Here is a 22,303-nt window from a genome sequence, read left to right as displayed (position 1 = left end):
CATTTATTATTATTATTATTATTATTATTATTATTATTATTATAAGAGCAGAAACAGATGTGATTTGTCTTTTTGATTGGAGATAAATGTCCAATCAGAAGCAGAGACATCCAGATATTAAAAGAACATAAAAGCAGCAAATATACAAAAATCCCTGAAATAAAGAAGCAAATATACGGTTCAGATTTCAACATAAATGTGGATTGTAAAGCTGCGACACAAATAAAGTTTGATTTTCCAACATGTGAAAATGTTCAGGACTGTAAAATCAGACACATGTTTATTTCTGATAATAAGAGTTTCTTAACGGACTGTAAAAGTCTTGTTTGGTGACATTTGGAGAAAGATTTAGTTTTTCCAAACCTGCATGTTCAGCATGATGGAAATAGAAAACAGCTGTTAGTTTGGATGAAGTTTGACAGCAGGAGTCCAGATGTTTTCTTCATCTTTCAAATGAAGTGAAAAAGAGAAAAATGAGAGTTTTTCTGTGATAAAGTAAAGTGGAGAACTGTACCTGGATCTGTAGATGTGATGGTTTCTCCTCCATGCTTGCAGCTCTGTGTGCAGTCTGTGTTTGGATGTTGAGCTGTGAGCTTTTGACTTTCTTCTTGGTTTCCTCTCTCAGCTCCTCGTCACATACCTGATCTGACCTCTGACCCGCTGATCGTCACAGCAGAAGAAGACAAACGGACGTCTGTATTCACTTTGTGTGCAGAAAGTTAACCGACACACGTGTTTCACTGTTTTCTTCCTGGAGAAGAAAACACTTGCTTTTTGTCCAAAGCACATTTTCCAAATATAACTATTAATGTTGATGATTTATATCAAAATGTGACTTTTCATTCAAAGTTGAGTTGTGTGAAGGTTGTAGAAATGAGAAACTGACCCTGCGCTAAACTGTGTGTGAATAAACAATAGAACTATTAATAATGTTCAGCTTATTATTAGAGTGCCATTTTTCTGAATCTGACAATAAAGATCAAATGAAAGCTTCTATTATTATTTATGATCCTTTTTTATTGGACATAACAGGTGATACTGCAGTTCCATTTATTTCTGCCTGAGTAACATAAACATACAAATGATCAACTTTACTTGGTACAACACAAAAACAGGAAATAAGAAACATTTCAAACAGATTGTAAACAGATTGATGATCCTGTAAATGAGCTTTTTATTGTGGATATTTAGTAAGGCGCTAAACTGTCAGCTGTTTGTCCTCTAATATTCTGTTCACATACAGCCAGAGCTGCAACAATTAGTCCATTCATTGATTATCCATCAACACTAAATTAACACTTAATCATCATTTGAGTCATTTTGAAGCAAACATTTTCTGCTTTTAGCTTCTCAGGTGTGAAGATTGAATGCTTTTCTTTGTCTTACATGATAATAAACAGAATATTTGACTGTTCTGGACTTTAGTTCAGACAAAATGAGACATTTAAAGACGTCGCCTTTGACTCTGTGAAATTACAACCAGCATTTTACACAATTTACACAATTTCCTGACATTTTATAGACAAAACCATGAATTGATGAATCTCTGAATCATAATGTTTATTTACAGCTCTACATGCACATCCAGTAGAGACACATAAAAACATGTCGCTTTCTGAATTTACTATATGATTAAAAAACAACTAATTGAACAACAAATAAGAGTAAAAACAACAAAGAGCCTCTATAGGCCAGCGGATACTTACTGTCATTATGTGTGTTATAGTTAGTCGGCAAAACTCTTCCAACATTTTTAAAAACCTTGGTCACAACTTGAGGTTTCAGTAAACTTTCAGCTGCTGGTGGTTTTCTCTCTGAGAGCTTCTGAGTTTCACTGAGACTCATAAGGATCAAAGCCACGACCTCCGAACCTCCAAACAGTCCTCTAACAGACTGAGCTATCTGCTCTGAGAACATCAGCTTCTTTTTTACAGCTTTTTAAATGACAAACAAACTGTCAGTCATGTGGAAACCATGTTGGTTTAGAAACTGCATTTACAAGCAGTGAGAGATCAGGTTGGTACTAAATAATATGAGAAAGTTTCTCTAACAGGAGGAGACTCTTCCTCCTACAGAGAACACAGAGACACTGAGGAACCAGACCCGACCCCAAACCCAGCACACAGAGGCTGAGTGAATGTGGTGTTGAAGGTGTGGAGATGGATCAGTGTGTCAGAGGAGACTCTGTAGAAGGACAGAGTGCCAGCAGGACAGTCCACATACACTGCTACTCTGTTAGAGACAGAGGAGGAAGAGGAGGAGGAGGAGGAGGAGGAGGAGGAGGAGGAGGAGGAGATGGATGTTTCTCTCTTATTGTGATAGACAGAGTAACCACCAGCAGAGCAGATCAGACTCCAGGACTGATCATTCCATCCAAACAAACAGTCATAACTGTATCCTTTCCTGCTGATTCCTCTGTAAGTCACTGATATAGAAACCAGTTTTCCTCTCCACTCGACCTCCCAGTAACAGCGACCAGTCAGATCATTTCTACACAGCAGCTGAGGCCGGAAGTCAAATCTGTCTGGATGATCAGGATATGACTGATCCTCCATCACATGTGTCACCTTCCTGTTGTTGTCAGACAGTTTGAGGTTTCTGTTTGCTGTGTTTGGATCCAGTGTGAGTTGACAGAAATCTGATGGAGAGAACGAGACACAATACAGCTGCAGTTATTGATCGATCATCTGATTGATGATGACATCATCTTCATCCTCAGTAGGATGTGAATGAGTGATGTCACAGTTTGAAGTTTGCTTTGTTTTCATGAATGAAATGAAAAACACACTTACACTTCCTCGGACCTGGTGTCAAGCATCGGACTCCAGCAGGCTGCAGCCTGAAAGGAGGAGGGGGGTCAGAGCAGCACATTCTCTTTCAGCATGCAAACATGGACGTTACATCGCTCTAGTCTACTGTTTGATTATTCTGTTCAAATGTGGGGTTGGGCTTTGATAGACTTTGATCCAATCTGAATCCAGTATCCCAATCCTTCTGAAACCCTGATTGAATCTAATCAGGTTGAACTTTCAACATTTACAGGAAACTTCAGTTAGAAATAACAAAAAGTCAAAGATTGAGTTGAGATGTGTGATCAGCTCTGACAGAGAAAATGTTTCCAGCTCTTCCTCCTCTATCAGACATTGTCTCTACATACACTCAAAAACATCATTCATGCCATCATTTATTATTAAGCATTTGGATTTCTGTCATTTTCATTCAATCACCACAATTTGAAAATGGATTTATTCAAATCTCATAAAATCTGCAGAAATATTGTAATTCTAAAAATAATGAAATGTGATCAATTAAAACGTATGAACATGGTTTGAATATGGTTTAAGTCAATGAGTTCAAACGTGTGAGATTGGTTTACATATCAAACTCAGGAAGTGGAATCGTTTCTATTCTTGGTCATGCAACAAGCAGCAAAGTGTTTAAGGCCGATTGGCCTCACCTGAGCCTTCACAATGTTTTTGATTCTAATTTCAAGATCAGATTCTAGGAATTGTTATGCTTCTGAAATTACTAATCATAGTTCAGGGTTACCTTAAATTAGCCTTTAACTGTTTGCCTGTCTTTATAGGCATTTGTCTAAGTGGTCAACTGTGCCAAAATAAGTAAATATTTGAAAAGGGAGCACTTTCTTTAACCTCGTGCATGTAAGAACGGTATTTTCTTTTGTTTTTCTGTTTTGTTTTGTTTTTTTAAATAGATTTTTAATATATTTGTTGTTCACATGTTTTGGTTGCTCTTTTTGTGGGTGTGTGCTGTATGTCAGTGTGTTATGTTGCTGAATGGAAATGGTGTAGTGTGATGTTGTTGTATGGCGACGTTTTGCTGCCTTTGACTTTCTGCAATACCCAAACTGGCCACATGCTCCACATAAATATTAAATTAATCAAATGTGAAGGTAATCTGACTGTTTTATGTTTTGTTTTTAATGTATTTTAGTTATTGTTTAAGGGGGTGGGGGGGGGGGGATTAGCAGCCATATATTCCTCCGTTCCACATTGCTTCTATTCATCTGTTTAGCGTCGTCAGGTTAGGCTAACCTATTGTTGCTAACTCTGGAGCTAACCCCCATGCTGCAGCATTTATTAACTGACTGACACACTTTAGTCTGTACTGTAAAAAAGACGAGAGAGAGAGAGAGAGTGACAGCAGCAGTGGTCGAGCGAGCCAGAGAGAGAACGAAGACAGAGAGGGAGCGCTGGTAGAGAGAGTGCCGGTGAATCAGATCAATAAAACGTTATTTTCTGATTCTTTCACAGCCGTTATGTTCTGGAGGACAAATAGACACACCCACACCTCCACGCCACCCTGCGGCTGAACGCCACAACACCTGATTGGGTCTGAATACAGCCTTACTGTTCACCTTTTCCTCTGCTCTGCTCACATTCACCGTCACTTTTCTGACGATTGCTCTCTCGCTTAAACACTCGCTCTCGTACTGCCCTTTTATTTAGAAGGAGCTACGCAACCTGCAGTTTCCATGGCAACGACACAGACATTGACTCACGTTTCGAAACAGTGCTGCTCAGAGGCTCCCAAACACTATTGATTTCCGAATGAATAGATATTTGGTGTTATTTTTGGCATTTACTGTTATAGCAGAAACACTGTTCATAGTTTTCAAAATGATACATTTAAAATACATTGGGTTTATTCATTTAAAGTGCATTAATTTGATGCATTTTTTGTTAATTGGGGATATTGCAGAAACCTGGTTATTATTTATTTTAAACACATTAGATTTATTAATAAGAATACATAACCTCTCATTCCTGCTTGTTTAATTTATGTTTTAATCATAAAAATGCTTCATGTTAAGTTTATTAGTTTGTATATGTCAAAACTATGCAATTCAAATTGATGGAAATTTTATATGCAATTGAAATACATAAGTCTTACATATTAGGCCTAAATATTTTTTGAGTGTACCTGAGAGTCTCCAGTCTCCAGTGTGGATCCTTCAGTCCAGCAGACAGCAGCTTCTCTCCTGAGGCTCCTGGATGATTGTAGCTCATGTCCAGCTCTCTCAGATGGGAGGGGTTGGAGCTCAGAGCTGAGGCCAGAGAAGCACAGCCTTCCTCTGTGATCAGACATCCTGACAGCCTGCAAACACACAAAACAACACACATGTCAGACAGTCTGAGAGTCCTGCTGTGTGCAGTCAGATACAACAACAAACTGTCTCCACACTAACTAACTAACTAAGAGATTAACTGAATCAGGGAGCTCCAGAAAGTTGAGCATCCAGCCAGATGGGAAAAGTCAGCAGCTGAGGGATGATTCAGCAGCATGTTTTTAGATGTGAACCCCTAGGGGGGTCCGGGGTCATGACCCCCCAGGAAGAAAATGTTTTAAATATCAGCTTTAAAATGTGGATTTACAGTCGATGTTAGCAGGAGGATAAAGAGAAAAACTCACCTTAGAATTAATGTAATCTGACTGTTACAGAAATAATGTAAGAGGGACATCAGTTCACTGCACACAGCCAAGAGAGCAGAGCCGCGTCCAAAAGTGGATTAAAGTGCATTAATCCACTAAACAATAAAGTTCATCACACAAAACTCAGTGTTTCTCAGGTTGTGCTGAACAAAACTCAGGAGACTCAGCAGCACAAATATCCCTGTTCTCTATTTCTCTGTTTAAAGTCTTCAGGTTAGGCTAACCCACTGATGCTAACAATTGATGCTAACCTACTGATGCTAACATGCTGATGTTAACACACTGAAGCTAACCCACTGATGCTGAACCATTAATGTAAACACACTGATGCTAACCCATTAATGCTAACAATTGATGCTAACCCTCTGATGCTAACAACTGATGCTAACCCACTGATGCTAACAATTGATGCTAACCCTCTGGTGCTAACAATTGATGCTAACCTACTGATGCTAACATACTGATGTTAACACACTGAAGCTAACCCATTGATGCTGACCCATTGATGTAAACACACTGATGCTAACCCGTTAATGCTAACAATTGATGCTAACCCTCTGATGCTAACAATTGATGCTAACAACTGATGCTAACCCACTGATGCTGACTCATTAATGCTAACACACTGATGCTGACCTATTAATGCTAACCCACAGATGCTAACAATTGATGCTAACCCACTGATGCTGACCCATTAATGCTAACACACTAATGCTAACAAACTGATGTTAACCCACTGATGCTAAAAATTGATGCTGATCCACTGATGCTAACATACTGATGCTAAATTGATGCTAACAACTGATGCTAAAATTGATGCTAATCCACTGATGCTAACACACTAATGCTAATAATTGATGCTAACATACTGATGTTAACCCACTGATGCTAAAAATTGATGCAAACAACTGATGCTAACCCGCTGATGCTGACCCACTAATGCTAACACACTAATCCTAACATACTGATGTTAACCCACTGATGCTAAAAATTGATGCTAACCCACTGATGCTGACCCATTCGTGCTAACACACTAATGCCAACATACTGATGTTAACCCACTGATGCTAAAAATTGATGCTAATCCACTGATGCTGACCCATTAATGCTAACACACTAATGCTAACATACTGATGTCAACCCACTGATGCTAAAAATTGATGCAAACAACTGATGCTAACCCACTGATGCTGACTCATTAATGCTAACACACTGATGCTAACAATTGATGCTAACAAGTGATGCTAACCCACTGATGCTAACACACTAATGCTAACAATTGATGCTAACACACTAATGCTAACAATTGATGCTAACATACTGATGTTAACCCACTGATGCTGACCCATTAATGCTAACACACTGATGCTAACAATTGATGCTAACAAGTGATGTTAAACCACTGATGCTAAAAATTGATGCTAATCCACTGATGCTAACACACTGATGCTAAAATTGATGCTAATCCACTGATGCTAACACATTAACGCTAACAATTGATGCTAACATACTGATGTTAACCCACTGATGCTGACCCATTAATGCTAACACACTGATGCTAACAATTGATGCTAACAAGTGATGTTAACCCACTGATGCTAACACACTAATGCTAACAATTGATGCTAACATACTGATGTTAACCCACTGATGCTAAAAATTGATGCAAACAACTGATGCTAACCCACTGATGCTGACCCATTAATGCTAACACACTAATGCTAACATACTGATGTTAACCAACTGATGCTAAAAATTGATGCTAATCCACTGATGCTAACCCACTGATGCTAAAAATTGATGCAAACAACTGATGCTGACCCATTGATGCTAACACACTGATGCTAACCCACTTATGCTAACAATTGATACTAACAACTGATGCTAACCGACTGATGCTAATGTTTGTCTTATTGATTCATTGGTTTTATTTCCTCGCCCACTGTAGTGAGTGAATCTGTCTGTAGTGAAACCGGGGCTAACCTGTTCCTCCTCCGCAGGCTGCATTTCACTCAGCTGCCCGACAGACCTGCTGCTTCTTCCCACTTTAACCTGAATAACAATCCGGGGCTCGGTGCTCTGGTTGGATCCAAGAGAGCCGGGGCTGACGTTAGCTGGGAGGCTAGCGGAGGCTAACTGACTGTGCTTCCCTCCGGTCATGCTGCGGCTAACGCTCCGCTAGCCTCCCAGCTAGCCCCGGCTCTCTGTTTGGATCCAGTGAAGTGGAGCCTGCGGAGGAAACACCGGGACCGTCAGGATATAATAGTCCGTGGAGGAGCTGCTGTGTTCGGCTGCACAGATAGGAAACCCCTCGGCTGACAGGATGTACCACTCTTTGAAAAAAACCTTTTTCTTCTTCTTTGTGGTTTACAACAGCGGTTGGCAACCAGCGTATTAGGTGCATTACCGCCACCTTCTGCTTCAGACTGTGGACCAAAGATTAAATCCTACACATTAATCCTGTCTGTCTAATAAACTCAAAGAAAACTACTGCTGCACCCACTTGGCAGGTTCATTAAAGTTTTAATGCTGAGCTCCTGAACTCCAGTCTTCCTGAGTTCTTCCTTCATAATTTGTCTTTATTGATCATTAATACAATCTATGATTGCAGGTGTAATAGTCTCCTCAGCCAGCTGAAATAAAATATGTGCACATATCTGCATCGGCAAAAATGAGTCAAAAAGTAATCGTGTTAAATAATTGTGATCTCAATATTGACCAAAATAATCGTGAGTATGATTTTTGCCATAATCGAGCAGCTCTAGTTCTTATATTAACATAGTGAGCTTCAATCTCAATTTTTCATTTCTTAACATATTTATTTATTATAAAAACATATTTCAAACTAAACAAATCCTAATTTGATAATAAAATATGAATATATTATATAATGAATATGAATATATTTCACTCTAATAGGTTCTTCAAGGTCACCTGTGTAAAAGTTGTTTCTGTGTTTGTTTTATTTTATTTCATCTTCTGTTGAGAATTTCAATGAGTTCCTTTAAAATAAGCTGTTGGAATATCCAAGGTCTTTACTCCTCAGTCTTTGGTCTGAAGAGTAAAAACTATCAATAATAATGACATCATAATCCTATCAGAAACATGGTGTAGAGGTGATGTACCCACACACTGCCCTCCCAGCTACAGAGAGATTATTGCCCCTTCCCACAAATGATCTATTGTTAGTCCAGCAGAGACTCAGGACGACTCATTATATGCTACAAGTCACATTTACACAATTCACTACAAATTCTCAACATCAGAAAATAAAAAGAGATCTTCTCCCTACACAGAAGGATATATATCTATGTGCTGTGAGTCCCCTTACTTCTCTGATGACATGTTTCCCTGCCTTGAGTCACAGATATGTCATTACCAGGGGCAGCAAATATAATAATCTGTGGTGATTTTAACTCCCGGACTGGTGCACAACCTGAAGTCACCAGTAGTCAAAGAGACAGTTTGATCAGCCAGCAAGCTGCTACTATTCACCTCCATCTGCCTCCTAGAAACAACTTTGACACTGTGGTGAACAGTAATGGGAGGGAGCTGCTACAACTGTGCAGAAGCCTCAGTCTGTATATGGTCAACGGTCGGGTAAGAGGGGACTCTTTGGGAAGGTTCACTTATTGTTCAACTGCTGGCAACAGCACTGTAGATTATATGATCACAGACATGGACCCCTTCTCTTTCACTGCATTCACAGTCAAGCCCCAAACCCCTTTATCAGACCACAACCAAATCACCCTCTTCCTCAAACACAACAATATCACACACACAAAACCCAGCAAGCTGTTCAACATACCCAGGACATACAGATGGGCCCCAGACAGCACTGAGCAATACCAAGAGGCCAGCAATAGTGAGGAGATTACATTATTACTACAAGAGTTGATAGAATAGCCCTACCCTCCCACTACTGAAGGCATATGTGAGGCTGTCCACAATATAAATGACATCTTCAACACAACAGCAAATAAAGATCAATTCAAACTACGTACAAACAAAAGAAAAACAACAAAATAGAACCACTGGTTTGACAAAGAATGTCAAAACCTGAAAAAACAAGTTAGAAACAAACAATCATATACGCCTTCAGTATTGTGAAGCACTTAAGACATAAAAATACAACCAGAAGCAAAAAGATAAAGCATAGTGAGAAACAGCTGTGCCTACTTGAAGAGAGTATAGAGTCTAACTCCTTCTGGGACCAGTCCTCCACAGACTGGTCCCAGCAGCCAGGCAGAACCACAACCCAGTCCCCCCAGTCCTCCACAGACTGGTCCCAGTAGCCAGGCAGAACCACAACCCAGTCTCCCCAGTCCTCCACAGACTGGTCCCAGCAGCCGGGCAGAACCACATCCCAGTCTCCCCAGTCCTCTACAGACTGGTCCCAGCAGGCAGAACCACAGTGAACACACATCAGTCCATCATGTAGACCAGGTCTGCACATTATTTGATATGAAACCATTCAGACTGAAGTCTGTTGTGGGGAGACTGGGGTAACCTGTTTTACATTTACGTGACTTTCAACTGGCAGCTAAACGTCAACTTGTTGAGCGCCAGGCTAACGTTAGCTTAGCTGGCTAGCTACCATCTGTAGCAAACCGTTATCTATCTGTCCATCGTTTATGTTAACTGGTTTTCACTGATTGAACCTTCAACAACAATAATATGAATCTTATTGTTGTTATTCCATCATGTGGATGTTTGATCTAAACTCAGTACTATGAGCTAAAGTTGAGCGATGTTGTGTTTACATATTCCACGCTGGTCTGTGTCACGCACACGCACGCTGGAAACAATCCCATTGGCTCGTGAGTGTGACAATCTGCAACAACATCATCTGGTTGATGCAACTCTCACTGTTTTATTGACACAATCAGAGTCCACAGAGAATGAATGGAGAGTTATCTCTCTCTCTCTCAGCTAAATAAATATTCATAATGTTTTATAACAATAATCAGAACACATTATAAAGCATTTTATAAAGATTTATAAGGTCAAGAATCATATCAATCATTTTATAAAGCATTATAATCACTGTCACTTTTCTTGATCAAACATTTACATAAAAGTAAAATATAAATAGAAATAGTTTCAGGTTTTATCTATAATTTGAGTGTTTAGTGAGTTTTTTGGGGAAACATTAGTGAAATGTAAATGTTCATCATTCAGTTGTTCATTGTCTGTTATGACTCGTAAACTAATTAATTCATTTTAACGTTTTGTGTTCTTATAAAGATTTTAATGATATTTTTTCACTTTTCTTAAAGTAAACAATGAGAACTTATAGTGACTTATAAGCAGCTTGTAATGTATTATATCTGTCTATTCCTCAGGAATTACATTACTTCACTTAAAGCACCCAATGACCAGTTAGAGTCACTTATAACCACATTTTAATGCATTATAACAGTGATTATTGATGCATTATAAAATGATTATAATGTATTACAACTATGAGAATTATAATACACTATGATCCTTGTAAAACATGTCAGTGAGTGACCAGCAGTTATGAAGTATTATGATTATTGACCTTATAAGTCATTATAAAATGCTTTATAATGTGTTATGATTATTGTTATAAACCATTATGAATATTTATGAGTGTTTATAACTATAATTATACAGTGTTATAAGCAGATTATAACACATTATAAGTATGTTTATAATGCATTATACACATGGGTACATTTCAAATGAATGCACATATCTGGCCTTTTACATATTATAGTACATACACATTAGCTTTTAAGTCCATTTCAAATAAGCACAAACTGCCTTACGTGCTTTCCCAGCACTACAACAGCAGCTTAGCATGTAGCACTTAGCCTAGCTTCTAGGCTGCAATTAAGCCTACAGTGGTTAGCGGCTAAAAAGCTGCATCAGCTATATTCTCATCACATCACACAAACATTATATCCTGACTGGCTTTTTGCTTCACGATACCTTTCAAGGTAAACTAACACACCATTAAATGATTTTGGAACAAAACCTTAATGCTAACCAGCTAACCTCGGTTGGCTAACTCACCAGGATAATCCATTAATTTGGAGGGAAACGCCCGCCGGAGTCCCGAAGATTCTTTTTCCACAGCCGCTCTGCAGCTTAGCAGTTTTCTCTCTCTGGCAACACGCCAGCTCCACTCGGTTTCAACTTATTTAAATCTGACATTAAAACGCCTTATTTTACTCTTTCCAAACTAACTCATTTTAGCCAAACACCCGTCTGAGTAGCTGTGCTGCAGTAACTGAAGAGAGACTAGAAACTTCTCTGTGCGCAGCCGCCTAGCAGCTACCGCCTAGCAGCTACCGCCTAGCAGCTACCGCCTAGCAGCTACCGCCTAGCAGCTACCGCCTAGCAGCTACCGCCTAGCAGCTACCGCCTAGCAGCTACCGCCTAGCAGCTACCGCCTAGCAGCTACCGCCTAGCAGCTACCGCCTAGCAGCTACCGCCTAGCAGCTACCGCTAGCCTGCCTGTGAGGCGTTTAGGGAACATCAGTAAATTGTACCATCTACCGATAGCCTTAGTGTGAGGCGTTTAGCGAACATTGTTAAATTATAGCATCTACCACTAACCTGCGCGCAAGGCGTTTAGGGAACATCTGCAAGTTGTAGCGTCTACTGATAGTCTGCATCAAGAGACAGTCCACTGAAATCATATTTTTCTCTTTTAAATCATTTAGCAGTGACTTTTACAGTGGTTACCCAGATAGCAAAAATGATATGGCCCAGATCCGGCCCAGAGCCTCTATAAGTTTTGGGCCAGATCTGTAAAATGGACCCGGGCCGGTGTCCTTTGGCACAACGGGCCAATAACGGTGCGGATCCGTTTTTTCGCTTTTGGGCCGGCACTGGGCCAGCTCCAGAACGGATGAGATTATTTTGTAGTCATTTGTCCGAAGGTGGGCCAGATCCGGTTCAGTTCTGTACTGGATCCGGCCCAGAGCTTCCATAAGTTCTGGGCCAGATCTGTAAAACGGACCCGGGCCGGCGTCCTTTCTTATCGGGGCCGGTACTCGGCCAGCTCCAGATCGGATCACTTTCTAGCCATTTTGCTCAAATATTTGCTGTATCTGAATTAGTTCTGGGCTAACCTTTATCTTTTCCATAACTAAATTCAAACTAAAAAAAAGTATCTCTGGATATAAATTTCTAGAACTATAGTTGCATCATCATAACTGGTTGTTTTTTTGTTTTTTTTTTTAAAAACAGAAATCATAAGTTACGACAGGAGATGCTGCTTTGTTGGTCGTTCACTGTACACTCATCAGTCAAAATCTGTAAAGTGTACTCTACTCATGGTGGATTAACTTCAGAAAAAAGTGAATGAAGCATAACATGACATCACTTGGGTTTACCTGTGCATGTTGAGTGTAAACTGAGTAAATATAAAATAGTGTAATTATGTCATATGACAATAGCATATGGCATATGAAGAAGAGACGAAGTCCTTTTAAATCCGTAATTTAGAGTGTAACAGAAGTATAAAAACTGACCTTTGACACACCAAAGCACACTGGGAAGAACTAATGTAATTGTCAGGGACCAAGCAGTAAGGCTCAAGAACACCAGGTGTGTAGCATAAAACATTGTTATTTATTTACAATTTCATTTAATCTTAAAATTCAAATTCAAAATACAAAGATCACTAGAGAAAAGTAAAACAGCATAATGAACTCAACCAGGTTGGCGGGAATAAACAATTAACTAACAACCTTAACCTTAATAGCAACAACAATACCAACATTATTCACAACCAAACTGTGACCCCTACCCCCCCAAAAAAACAAACAAAAAAAAACCCAACAAAACTTAAAATTTAACTGAATCCCAAACATATCCCCACCCATATGACCTCTCCAACTGCCTGCTGTCACTTCCACTTCCTCATGCCACTTCTTTTGTTGGATCCATGAAAAACAAAAAGTTACAACATAATTTAAAGCAAGCAAGAAATGACAGAATGTTAACCAAAATGTGTGCATACAAATTAGCAAACTGTCAAAAAATAAAGTGTGTGCTGTAGGAAAAACAAAAGGCTATGTGTACTGTCACTACTTAAAATGTTCGTATGTTAACGGTGCTAAAAAGAAAACCACTGACACTCAGTATCGGTGTTTAGTGCGGCTGTCACAGTAATCATGAATGCAAAATATATGTAAAATATACAGTACCTTCATGAAGTCAGCCACTGCTGCTCAGTGGAATGTTGTGATGCCTATAAACAACCAATTGTGAAGTTTAAAACACAAAACATAAGTGCTACTGCAAAAGACTAGCACAATGCTTTATCTGAAATTTACCGTGGTTAATGCCTCTTTAGCCTTGGCACGGTCTTTGCGGCCACCTCCCCGGTCAGATGCCAAGTTAAACCATCTGATAGCGTATGAGTCAATCTCACTGTCTGGAGCACTGCTAGCAGCTTGGTTCTTCCTTACAGCCCCTGTTGAGAGAGAATGTCCATCACATTGTAAGACAAATAAGCTGTCAGCGACCGAAATTCTCCATTCTCAAACCGACTAACGTTACAAGTACAGAGGTGAGTGAACCTCTTTCTTAGCTAGTCACAACAACTAAATGAACAACCAAATACAATATGCTTTTCAATGGTAATACATATTGCAGCGCATTACACAACTTATTACACAGCGATCAGACAATGAATTACAGTTAACCTAAGATGAAATTTTTAACTTCTTTACGTTACTTATCCAATAAGACTGCAAAACTTTAACTAACTTATAGCCTGGATTTGAAAATTACTGTAATGATGGGGAATTCAAAGCAGGAAAACAAACAAAACAAAAAAAACGTACCCTACTGATCCGCGGCACTCTGGGGGAACCTGAACCTGAAATAGAGACCGGTTGTGCTGTCAAATGGTGCTGTTTCAAACTAATGTTAGCAGTTAGCCTTAAGGTTAGCCGTTAGCCTATATGCTACTGGCTACATTCCTATGAGCAGCTAACGTAACGTCAACAGATAGTAAGATGCGGATGAAAAGCAAGTTGTGGGCAACATTGGTTGTAACATCACTAATAACAAACACAGAGTTGTTTATTCATTATTAATTCTAACTAACTTAGCTAGTTAAGTAAGCTAGCCCGGCTAAAAAGCTAGCCGTTGCCGATATAATATCATTAGCAAGCTTAAATGGGAAGTCAAAACCTTCTGAAATTATGTTAAGAAGCATAAAACCACTTTAAATACTGTTTTGCCACAACATTATTCGCCTTACCGTTATAAATAATTTTCCAGGGCTGGAAGAAAAGCCGCCAACGGTCTCCTGCTTCTCCTTGGTCCAGTCTGATACGACTGAACAAAAGGAAAAAGAGAAAAAAATCGCGCGCTCGTTTCCACAGTTCTGGCCCGTAACTACTTTGACTCTGCTGACTGTTTGCGAGTCTAACTGACACACCCACTCGTCAGCCTGTATGCGGTCCGTATCTGGCACGGGGACGTAAAACCGGTGAGACTGTAACACGGATCTGCTGGTTTGGAGGCGGATCCGGTCCAGAGTCAGTTGCTATCTGGGTTACTTTCAGTATCAGGTTTAGTTATAATTCCAATCAGTTTCCACTATATATTAACACTGTTTACTACAAAGAACAATATAGTCTTATGACTTGAAAGTTCACTAACATTGTTCAAATGGTCTGGAAAGGATGCAAAAACTGAATCACATATTCCTTCACACGCACAATTTGTCCAGTTCTGTCAAAATCATCTGCCTTGAAATGACAGCTAAAGAGAACTGTAGTGCCATTTGGACTCAAAATCCCTCCATCTGACAGCTATGGCCAAGCTAAGGCTGGGCGATGTAACCAAAATCTCATATCCCAATATACGTAATTTCATATTCTGATAATGATAGCTATCCCGATGTAACATATTTTAATTCAGTGAATAAATAGTTGGTCCATTGTGTGTGTGTGTGCAGCGCAGCAGAGGAGAGACAAACAGCGGTGGAGAGTTGATGACAACTAAACTTGTTACATTACTGTAAGTGCAATAAAAGCTTTGTGAGTAAAAAGCCAAGAAGTGTAATTTATCAATGTAATCCGTACAAAAGATGAATGTGATTTGAATCACAATGAAATAGAGCATAATATGAAGAGATCACATCATCACATGATATAGATCGTCAAAAACAAGGCCATCTCAAGATGACTGAATTATGCAGCCAGTGCATTGAGCTAGTAGCATAAATATGACTTACTAGATCTAGCTAATTTAAGCTTATGTTAGCTAATGTGTATAATCTCATGAGCACAAACACACTCAAATTCTGATAGTGAAACAAGTCATTTCATTGTGATTGTAATGGCAATTTTCATTTTTTGATGTCCTTTCTTTTCCTGTTTTTCCAGTTTACCATTACTACACAGGTAGGTTAAGTTAGGAGTGATCTTACGCAGATTCAAGAACAGATTTTCCAATCCGTTGGCGTTTAGTTTGTTGTTTTATTGAAGTCTTTGTACATGTCATGAACATACCGGGTTTCTGTCCTGCCAGCTGTAGTGTGCGTCTGTTCCCGATCTGGTAAGAACTGTATGTGCTCCACCTGCCTGTGCCTCCCGTTTCCTGTCACCTATGCCCCTAGATATACAACCCTGTGCATCTAATGACCGCCACCCAGTGTCCAAAATAATACTTAGTTATAACTAAACAAATTACATGCCAACAATCAACATAAATGGCTCCTAGATACCGGCCCCTAATTGTTTTAAGTATATAACAAAACAATTACCAATAAATAATAAAAAAGGTGCCATATCCATCATACTTTACATATACAATTTTCAACAAATGCATGTACTATGTGTTGGCATTTCTTCTTTACTGATTCTTCAATCTTCTTTTTTTTTTTTTCTTTTTTTCTTGCCGTTTAGGTCTCGGCTTCTTGGAGCAGACATATCTTTGTTATAGGTCTTTCCAAGATGCTGCTCTTCGTCTGAAGTCGAACTGTGCGCACAAGTCCTTGTGCATCTGGTTTAGTTTCCAGTATTCTGCCCATTAGCCATGAGCCTCGTGGTGCAGTAGAATCAACCACCACAACAATGTCACCTGGAGCAAAGCTTCTTTTCACCTTTGACCACCGTTGTCGTTCTTGGATAAGAGGTAAGTATTCCTGTGTCCACCGTTTCCAGAAGAGATCTGCCATGTATTGCACTTGTCTCCATCTGCGTTTGATGTACAAGTCTTCTTTTACAAAGAGTCCAGGTGGTAGTATTGGCTTAGACTTCAACAGAAGAAGATGGTTTGGTGTGAGTGCTTCCAGATCCATTGGATCATTAGCAGAGATTGCAGATTCCAAGTGAGATTTTGGCCATTCTCTGTCTGGCTTACAGAGAAAATCTGGTCCCTGGATCCATCTTTTGCAGCTCAAGAAGCGGTCTGCTGTTAGTCCCCTAGAGGCTTCATCTGCAGGATTTTCCTTTGTGTTAACATATCTCCATTGTGATACATCAGTAGCATCCCTTATAAAAGAGGTCCTGTTTGCTACAGATGTTTGGAAGCGTTTGGTTTCGTTGTTGATGTATTTAAGCACCGTTGTGCTATCGGTCCAGAAGATGGATTTGTCCAGTTGAAGCTGTAATTCCTTTCACAGCATTGTGTCAACTTTGACAGCTAGGACTGCAGCTGTGAGCTCCATTCGGGGAATCGTTATTTGTTTCAATGGTGCCACTCTGGATTTTCCTATTATGAATGCAACATGCGCTTCTCTGTTATAGTTTTCCAGTCTTATATATGAGGCAGTACCATAGCCACTTTCACTGGCGTCTGAAAAGTGGTGTAGCTGTGCAAATCTGATTTGACCAAAGCTTGTGGGCTTCATGCACCGGTCTACTTTAAACTCTGCCATCTTGTTAAGGTCTGCTAGCCATCCTGTCCACCGATGCAAGACGGTTTGGGGTATGTTTTCATCCCATCCAAGTTTTTTCTTACAGAGCTCCTGCATAATCAGTTTGGCTGGCAGAGTAAATGGTGCTACAAATCCTAAAGGATCGTATATAGAGCCGACTACGGACAAGATGCCACGTCTGGTGTATGGTCGTTACTGTGCAGCAATTTTGAACTTGAAGACATCTGTTTCAACGCACCAGTGCAATCCCAGGGCTCTTTCCATTGGCAGATTGTCTTTGTCCAAGTCCAACTCCTTAGTCTCTTTGGTTCGGTTTTCTTGGGGAATGGATGCCAATACAGCACGGCTGTTGCTGATCCACTTTGACAGCATGAATCCTCCCATTTTGCAGAGAGCAGTCAGGTCTCTTACCATTTGAACTGCTTCCTGTTCCGAAGGCAGGGATTTCAAACAATCATCTACATTGAAGTTGTTCTTTACTGTGTTTGTTACCTCTGATGGAAAGTGACCTTTGTTGTCATCAGCAGTCTTCCTTAATGCAAAGTTTGCACAACTTGGTGACGACACGGCTCCAAAGAGATGTACTTTCATCCGGTATTCAACAAGATCTTGCTGCACATCACCATCAGGCCACCACAGGAATCGCAGATAGTCAACATGCTTTTCTGATACTCTGACTTGATGAAACATTGCTTTGATGTCAGACATCAAAGCAACCGGCTCTTGTCTGAATCTGATGAGAACTCCAATGAGTGAGTTGGTAAGGTCTGGACCCTGCAGCAATTGGCAGTTAAGTGATGTTCCTTTAAAGACTGCACCACAGTCAAACACTACCCTTAAGGTTCCTTTCTTTGAGTGATACACTCCGTGATGTGGGATGTACCAGAGTTCTCCATCGCTTCGATTCAGCTGGTCGACTGGTACCACCTCAGCATAACCATTGACAATCATTTCTGTGAGGAAAGATGTATATTCATCATGAAATTTCTTATTCTTGGCAAACTTGTGTTTCAGGCTCTGGATGCGCTGCACTGCAATGCAACGGTTATTTGGCATGCTGGGCTTTTCTTGTGTGAAAGGTAAGTCTAGGCAGTAGTGTCCATCTGTCACTTTTGCTGAGCGATTCACAATGTCCAAGAATTTTACATCTTCCCTAGACATTTCCTCTGTTTCCTTGCTGGTTCCTTCACTGAAGTCATGATTGTACTGTTTGACCAGTAGCTCCTCCAAGTTTACAATGGATATTCGATTGACAGCAGCAGCAGGGCAGCCATTTTCATCCCTTATGCTTTTGTCTCCTCTCAGGGGACCATAGATGACCCACCCCAGTAGGGTCCTCACAGCATATGGTCCATCCCCTTGGCTGTTGACCAGCTCCCAAGGTTCCAATACCTTTGAAGCATTTGTCCCGATGAGTAGGTCAATGCCAGAGTCTATTTCATGAATCTTGATATCCTTCAAGTAAGGCCATTGTGTCAGATCTTCTTGTCTGGGAATGTTGAGCTGGGAAACAGGCATGGTTTTATGTGTGAACACATCAGATATTTGAATGAAATAGTCTTTGTCCAGACTAGATATTTCCAAACCTGAGATATGATGACTGGTCACAGGCTTCACTTGGTTCATGGTACGGAAAAGAATATTGGTCCTTTGCCTTGTTATGTTCAGCCTTCTCATCAAGCTTTCTGTGCAAAAGGTAGATGTACTTCCATGATCCAAAAATGCATGTTTGCAACACTGTCCCCCTTTTGGCTCTTTACTTGTACTGGTACAATGGAAAAGGTACAGTCTTCATCACCGGCCCCAATATGCCCACATGTATGAGGTGAGGGAACAGCATTACTCCCAGTTGCTTTTTCACTCTGTTCTGTATGTTCTGTTTTTTTTCCTTTGTCCTTTTGTTCAATGTGAAGTATTTCAGGATGATTTTGGTTGCACACATCACAAGTCAAACGACTCTTGCAGTCTTTGCTCATGTGTCCTATTTTTAAACATCCAAAACAGACTCCCTTCTCCTTTAAGAAGTCTATTTTTTCTCTGTGCATCTTCTTCCTGATCTGTGGACACCGCCCCAATGTGTGACCACTCTTGTTGCAGAACAAACAAGAACTTTGAGAATTGGTAGTAGATACATTTCCTTTCATTCCATTTGTTGTCAAATTTTCTTGTACTGATGTTTTTACAGGTGTTACAGCTGTTGCAAAACTGCTTCCTCTAGGTCTTGACTTTTCTCTTGTTTTAGTAGAGCTTTTGACAGTTGCAGCTGGCTTAGCATCCTGAATGTTTCCAAAAAGTGGATCTGATAGTATTTTCACTTGTCTCTCTATGAAGTCTACCAGGTCAGAAAATCTAGCTCGATGTCCACGCTGCTCCTGTAACTGACATGCTCTACTTCTCCACTTGTCTCTGAGCCTGTAAGGCAGTTTCAGAAGGATGGTCTTCATATTGGAAGCAACATTCATTTCCTCCATATAGGTGAGATGTTCCATTGCAGTGCAACAACCTCTAAGGAACAGTGAGAATGCTTGCAATGCTTCCACATGCTCTGATTTGATTACTGACCAGGCAAATGCTTTGTCCATTAATGCAGTGGCAATCTTATGTTCATTACCAAAATGTTCTTTGAGCAGATCTTTTGCTCTTTGATAGCCCTGGGCTGGGGGCAGATGTTGACAGCTGCGGACTAAGTCTTTTGGATGCCCTCTTGTATATTGCTCTAGGAAATGCAAGCAGTCACTGTAGTCATCACACTTTTTTTCCACTCCTCCCTCAAATGCCCTGCGGAAAACTTCGTACTGTAAAGGATCACCATCATAAACAGGAATGACTCTTGGTGGTAAAGTAGAAGAGAGACTTTGTTGAGCCAGGAGAGCAGTGATGTCATTTTGCCTCTGTATTAGGTTACACATATCACCTTGATTGCCATCATTCAATACAGGGGGTGTAGTGCGAACATACCCCTGCATACGACTCTGTACATTTTGCCTTTGAGGAGAATATTATATTAGATGGGTTGTATCATGAGGTCGAACAGATGGTCCATGAGCTGTTTCTTTTGGTCTAACAACCTGTTGCTGGGAAGAAGAGTTAGTTTCAATCAACACATTCTGTCTTTGCTGCACTTGATCTGGTAAATATTCATTTGCGTGTGGATTTAATTTAGCTGATGTTTCATTTTGAGCAGTTCCTTTTCTCAAATAAGAGTTCATCCCATCAGAAACTCTAGAGCTGCTTCTTGATCCCAAGGCCTCAAGTATGTTGATTTTTGCATTGGTTGCTGCCAGTTCAGTTTCTAGTTCCAGTTGCTCTTTCTTTCTTTTCGATTGTTCTTCTTATGCCTCAAGCTCATGTTTTTTCTTCAGGGCAGCAACACGTTCCATGAGAGCAGCCTTTTCTGCCTGAGCTTTAATGCAAGCAGAGGATGTTGAAGATGCACGTGATGAAGAACTGGATTTGTGCTTTGATTTAGGTTTTGAGGCATTTGAAACGCTGTCATCAGGTCCAATGTCATCTGAATTTACTACACTTCGTAGTATGACACTTTCAGCAATGGAGTGTGCAATTTTCTGTCCAGCCTCAGGTAACCACACCTTTACATCTTGTATAAACCCTTTAAAGATTTCAATTTTTCGTTGAAACCACTGATTTTGCTTTTCAAGTTCATCTTCAGGCAGTGGTAAATTCACCAGTGATTCATGGTTTTCCTTGGCTTCATCACAGAGCTTGATTAATTGAAACAAATTAGATTGTACTTCTCTTGCATTTTCCTTTGATTTCATGAGCTCTTTCAGCATTTCCATCAACTTGTTAGCTTGTTTACATTTCCTGTTTCTTGTCTTCTGACAATTTGCAATGAACAATTCCAAGCCTTTGGCAGTGTGTTTGATAACTCTTTTTTCCTTTTCAACATCGTCATCTTGTGACTGAGCATCAGACTTAACAGCAGACATATTTGTTCACTGTCCCTTTAAGACTTGTTGATGAAAGCCGTATGCTGCCGGCACAATGTTTCAAACAGCTGATCGATGTGCAATCGTAGCTTTCAGTCTTCAGTCCACCAACTCCATTATAATAGCCGTCTTCCAATACAGCTTTGCATATAGCTTCTCCAATAAAGCTTAATGCTTGCATGTACTCACTCAGTTTGTGGTTTTCAATCACCATCAGGTAAGCACAGGTGACGAAGATGTCCACCTGGTTTGGTAATGGCGGCGTCCTCTTTGTTGTTCCGCGAGACAATGCTCAGTCCGTCTGAATGAATCACGAGCTCCAATTTCACTCGAAGAGCAAGTTCTTACTTAGGTGTAATGGCAATTTTCATTTTTTGATGTCCTTTCTTTTCCTGTTTTTCCAGTTTACCATTACTACACAGGTAGGTTAAGTTAGGAGTGATCTTACACAGACTCAAGAACAGATTTTCCAGTCCGTTGGCTGCCATTTAGTTTGTTGTTTTATTGAAGTCTTTGTACATGTCATGAACATACCGGGTTTCTGTCCTGCCAGCTGTAGTGTGCGTCTGTTCCCGATCTGGTAAGAACTGTATGTGCTCCACCTGCCTGTGCCTGGCTTTCCCTGTCACCTATGCCCCTAGATATACAACCCTGTGCATCTAATGACCGCCACCCAGTGTCCAAAATAATACTGCAAGTTATAACTAAACAAATGGCATGCCAACAATCAACATAAATGGCTCCTACAGTGATACTCAAAACAATTTATCCACTGTTTAACAGTTGCAACATTAGGTTATGGCCAGTATGTACTGCATGTGAGTAGTTTAGGGAACATTGGTAAATTGATGCCTTTTTAAAGACATCAGAGTGTTATTTAAGGTGTAAAAAAGTAATACAACACAACTGCTGTGTTTTTGTGTCAGAAACATTGAAAAAGTTACTTCTTCTTTAATTTATTTGTTGATGTATTGTCACAAAATATAAAAAGTGACATTTAACTTGTTGAGTGGTGTGAAGA

The 22,303-nt window shown here is 40.1% G+C and overlaps 1 protein-coding gene and 1 long non-coding RNA gene across 2 annotated transcripts in view; both read right to left on the bottom strand.

Moving 5' to 3' along the window:
* Nucleotides 1–239: 239 nt before the first annotated feature.
* LOC121903260 (NLR family CARD domain-containing protein 3-like) overlaps nucleotides 240–22,303 on the bottom strand; it is a 116,414-nt gene continuing 94,350 nt past the window's right edge. Inside the window, exons 9-10 of the mRNA XM_042420116.1 lie at nucleotides 2,793–2,839; nucleotides 240–2,638 (exon numbers count right to left, since the gene is read on the bottom strand). Of these exons, the coding sequence (XP_042276050.1) occupies nucleotides 2,070–2,638; nucleotides 2,793–2,839 (616 nt within the window). The 3' untranslated portion in view covers nucleotides 240–2,069. The remainder of the gene's footprint in view (nucleotides 2,639–2,792; nucleotides 2,840–22,303) is intronic.
* LOC121903801 lies at nucleotides 12,652–14,820 on the bottom strand. The gene is made up of 5 exons (XR_006098095.1): nucleotides 14,705–14,820; nucleotides 14,283–14,317; nucleotides 13,770–13,909; nucleotides 13,641–13,684; nucleotides 12,652–13,364 (listed from the first exon to the last, which is right to left on the bottom strand). It is a non-coding gene; the product is annotated as an uncharacterized LOC121903801 (long non-coding RNA).

The sequence above is a fragment of the Thunnus maccoyii genome, chromosome 1, assembly GCF_910596095.1.
Source record: "Thunnus maccoyii chromosome 1, fThuMac1.1, whole genome shotgun sequence".
NCBI lineage: Eukaryota > Metazoa > Chordata > Actinopteri > Scombriformes > Scombridae > Thunnus > Thunnus maccoyii.
The sequence above is the reverse complement of the archived record's forward strand: the minus strand, read 5'-3'. Positions and strand labels throughout refer to the sequence as shown.